This window comes from Gavialis gangeticus, unplaced genomic scaffold, assembly GCF_001723915.1.
Source record: "Gavialis gangeticus isolate Ggan-Ray unplaced genomic scaffold, GavGan_comp1, whole genome shotgun sequence".
NCBI classification, from domain to species: Eukaryota; Metazoa; Chordata; order Crocodylia; family Gavialidae; genus Gavialis; species Gavialis gangeticus.
This window is the reverse complement of record NW_017729022.1, coordinates 100,733,078-100,736,739: the sequence shown is the minus strand read 5'-3', so window position 1 is coordinate 100,736,739 and position 3,662 is coordinate 100,733,078. Positions and strand designations below refer to the sequence as shown.

The 3,662-nt window shown below is 40.0% G+C and overlaps 1 protein-coding gene across 3 annotated transcripts in view; it reads left to right on the top strand.

Moving 5' to 3' along the window:
* ARFGAP3 (ADP ribosylation factor GTPase activating protein 3) overlaps positions 1-3,662 on the top strand; it is a 92,646-nt gene that overhangs the window by 41,773 nt on the left and 47,211 nt on the right. For all 3 annotated transcript variants that reach the window (XM_019515727.1, XM_019515726.1, XM_019515724.1), the window contains 2 exons: positions 540-589; positions 2,443-2,588. In XM_019515727.1, the coding sequence (XP_019371272.1) occupies positions 540-589; positions 2,443-2,588 (196 nt within the window). The remainder of the gene's footprint in view (positions 1-539; positions 590-2,442; positions 2,589-3,662) is intronic.

Here is a 3,662-nt window from a genome sequence, read left to right as displayed (position 1 = left end):
AGTTTATTTCAGCACACTAATGACTATCTCAAAGTTATGTTTAGTTAATCAAAGAAAAACAGCTAGATATTCACAGGCGCTGAACAAAGCCACTTCAATTGATGTCTGTTGTTTGTAGGTTCAAACTACTTTTGAAATATTAGGTAATGTATTTTAAGTATATTAAATATAAACTGTAATTATGGTGAGAGTTAGAGAGAGGGTATTGGACTTGGTGGAACTTTGAATGCTGTGTTTCACAAATGTGGCGTTCTTATTTAGGAGCTTACTTGTAGGCATTCAGATTTGAAAACAGAGCCTTAAATTATTTTTCTGTTTTAGTCTTTACAAGATGTCTCAGACATTAAAAAATAGTAGTACCTCAGGGTTCTAGATGTCTTCATGTGGAAACAGAAATATTTCTAAGGCAGCGGAATACATTGTGACATACTTATAGTTGGTCTCAGTTTAACCTGAGATTTAAATTATGGAAATATGCTTCTGAAAGTCTTGGAATTAATAAAAATATATGCTAAAGTAATGTATATTAATCTTTGCAGAGGGCGGCACCTCCATTATAAAAAAGAAGCCAAATCAAGTTAAAAAAGGGGTAAGTGCATCATTAATGCATATTCTGTGTGTGTGTTATAGTATTTAGAAAGCATTTAGATGGTAATTTAGAACTGTATTTATCCAAGTAAAAAATATTTGGTATGTTGTGGGATGGTAGTTTTGCACCAGTAATAACTGTCTTTCTCAAACCAGTTGGGAGATGTGACTTATGACAGAATATCAAACTTTTATAAATAGTATTATGACTGAAATATATTCAAAATAATTTGGTCCAATTGTACTGACTTTGCTCATTTGTAATCCTGAGCCCTGAGTTTTCTCTTTGACAACAAGCACCTACCTTCATTCTTCTAAAGATGGAGCAGGGCTCAGTTCTTTCTAACATATGGCTAGAGGAAGAGAAAAGAATGGTGGTGCCCACTATATAACAGCCTAGAGGTTACAGGTTTCACCCAAAAAGTTGGAGACCTGGTTTCAACACCCTTCTTTCAATATGCATTCTCTTCCTGATGGTGTTCAAACCCACATCTTCCACCTCCCAAGAGAATGCCATAACAAGCAGGTCATAGGTGATAGTACAGACCGATTCCTATCATTGAGGGCACACCTGATTACGGTGACTTGTACAACTGCTGCTTATGAGCTCCTAAACTTAGTATGTAGGCCAGTCATCTGGAAGAAAGAGTTACTCTGCATTGGAGTACTTCCACTCCCTCCTGTTGAAGCTGCACAGCAAAGAACTCAAGATAAATTGGGCCATAAAGAGTGGGCTTAAGGGGGAGCTTGGGGCTATAGTTTTGGAGGTTAAGCTTACAAAGTGTCTGGGGTTCTGGTTTCTGTTTTCAAGACTGCTTCATGTACTTTACCTTAAATACTCTTTGGATAAAGCAGAAAAGCAGGCCTGAGAGCAGGGACTGGAACCTCTGCTCCTTTCTTCCAGCACTAAATTTTAGAAACATCCTAAGTGGCAGTTCATACAAATAACTATATTCAGGTGGGCTCTTAATGACAGGAATAGGTCTGTACATAGAGGGGTGCATGTAGTGAATTGCAGGATCAGAGTGTAGGAGGTACCTTCAGGATAGTGTTTTTGTATTTAAAAATACAGTTTTTTATTTGGGGATTTTAAATTGATTGTGTCCATTTTAATACAAAAATGAATGCTAAGAAATTAAACAGGTGAGAAACTGAAAATTGCAGTCAGTGCAATTGCAGTAACAAATCAACCCAATTGCACCTATTTGCTTTTTGTGACATCCAGTACATCATTTATCTGAATGTGACAAGGTTAGATGCACTGTGGGCATGTCTACACATGCATTTAAAGTGCAACTAAATTTAACGCATATTAAGCAATTTTTGGCAGGTGTCTACACATGTAGAGACTTGGCACTAAAGTTAGTGCGCTAACTTTAGTGCCAAGTCCCTGCATCCCTGCTATGTGCCACTAGTAGCTGGGCAGACCCAGCACTAACGCATGTGTAGACACAGCACTAAAGTTAATGTGGGTTACCTAATTATTACCTGCAGGTATCAAATTTCGGCACAGTAAGCCTGATTTCACCATTTTTAATGCATGTGAAGGGTGTGCTTGCATAGACACATGCCAGTAATGTGCATAAATTCTGGTTTCGCCGCCTCGAGCCAAGTTCTTCTTCTTCACTTCTTCCTTGTGGACCATGGCCCCGGGGCAAAGCAGCCTGTGTGGGGCTCCCCTCCCTGTCCCCCGGCACACTGACGCCAGGGAGTGCACCGGATGGTGCGTATTTGATTAACCAGCATATTTGATTAAGTGGCGTCCCCCATTCCCAGGGGATTCCGGATAACAGCTTTTACTGTAGTATGGTTATCCTTAAGGCCTCTCTGTTTCTCTCTTCCCTTTTAATAAAGCTCGGTGCCAAAAAAGCTGGTTTGGGAGCACAGAAAATGAGCAGCCAGAGTTTTAATGAGTTTGAAAAGCAAGCGCAAGCTGTAGATAAATTGAAAGAACAGGAGGGTCTGCCTATCAGTAAGAGAAGTGAGAAGGAAGAACCACTGTAAGTATGAATTTGTGTGTAGGTAATGCAATCTTGTTAGCCAAATAATTGTTATGTTTTAGGTATCAGTATTTTGAATACCAAGAACTGTTTGGTACAAATAGTTTGAGCTAACACGGTGAATAGAATGAAATGTAAGTTGCTACTTGATTATAAGAACAAGAAATAGTTTGAGTATTGCCTACCTGCATCTGTGCTGGACTGTATCAGATATACCCATCATCCTCTCTCAGATCCCTCTAAAAGATTATTTTTCTGTTGAGCCTCATGCATGGCTTTTAAAGTAATGGACAATCATACCCAAGTTTTTTGGGGAGATCTGGCTCCTTTGAGTCACTCAGTTCTTTCCAGTAGTTTCCTTGTGATTTGTTGGCTATATATTTTTCTTTCATTTTTAGTTTTCTGGCAGTGCTAGTCCAAATTAGTCTAGTTAAAAGTTGGCTAGCATACATTTGTACTGTTGCAAAGTTAAATCCTTCTTTTCCCATTGTAAAAGGCACATCCTCCTCAAAGCCCATTTCACAGTTCCCTAGGTTGATTGTTACCTGCAGTGATTGTCCATTGCTTATGAGGTACAGCTGTTTAACACTTTGTTTCAAAACCTGTTCCCAATGGCTTTAAGCCAGGGGAGGGCAATTATTTCAGGTTGAGGGCAGTTTACCAAGTTCTGGCAAGCTGAGGGCTGCATGGGTAGCCCTGCCCCTTGGCAGGTGCCCTATCCCCTGGTTACCATCTTGGGATCAGAAGTCCTGCCCCTAACCTCTGACCTTTGCCACCAGAAGTCTCTCCCCTTGTCCCTGGAAGTACTTCTTTGAGGAAGAGGGTTTGCCGTCTTAGGAGGGGGGAAACAAATGCATACTAAAAATGAAACACTCATAATAATATATTTTAATTTAATTAAAAATATATTTTTGTCCTGATTTGTGTGTGTTTGTGCTGTATTATGCAGAAGTGATTGCATATGGGGGTTTGTGGGGATGTATGTGTGTGGGTATGAACGTGGGTATGGGAGCCATGTAGTGCAGAGTGGCAGGCGTGCAGGGAAGTAGAGGGGTTTGGGGAGTGGAAATGAGA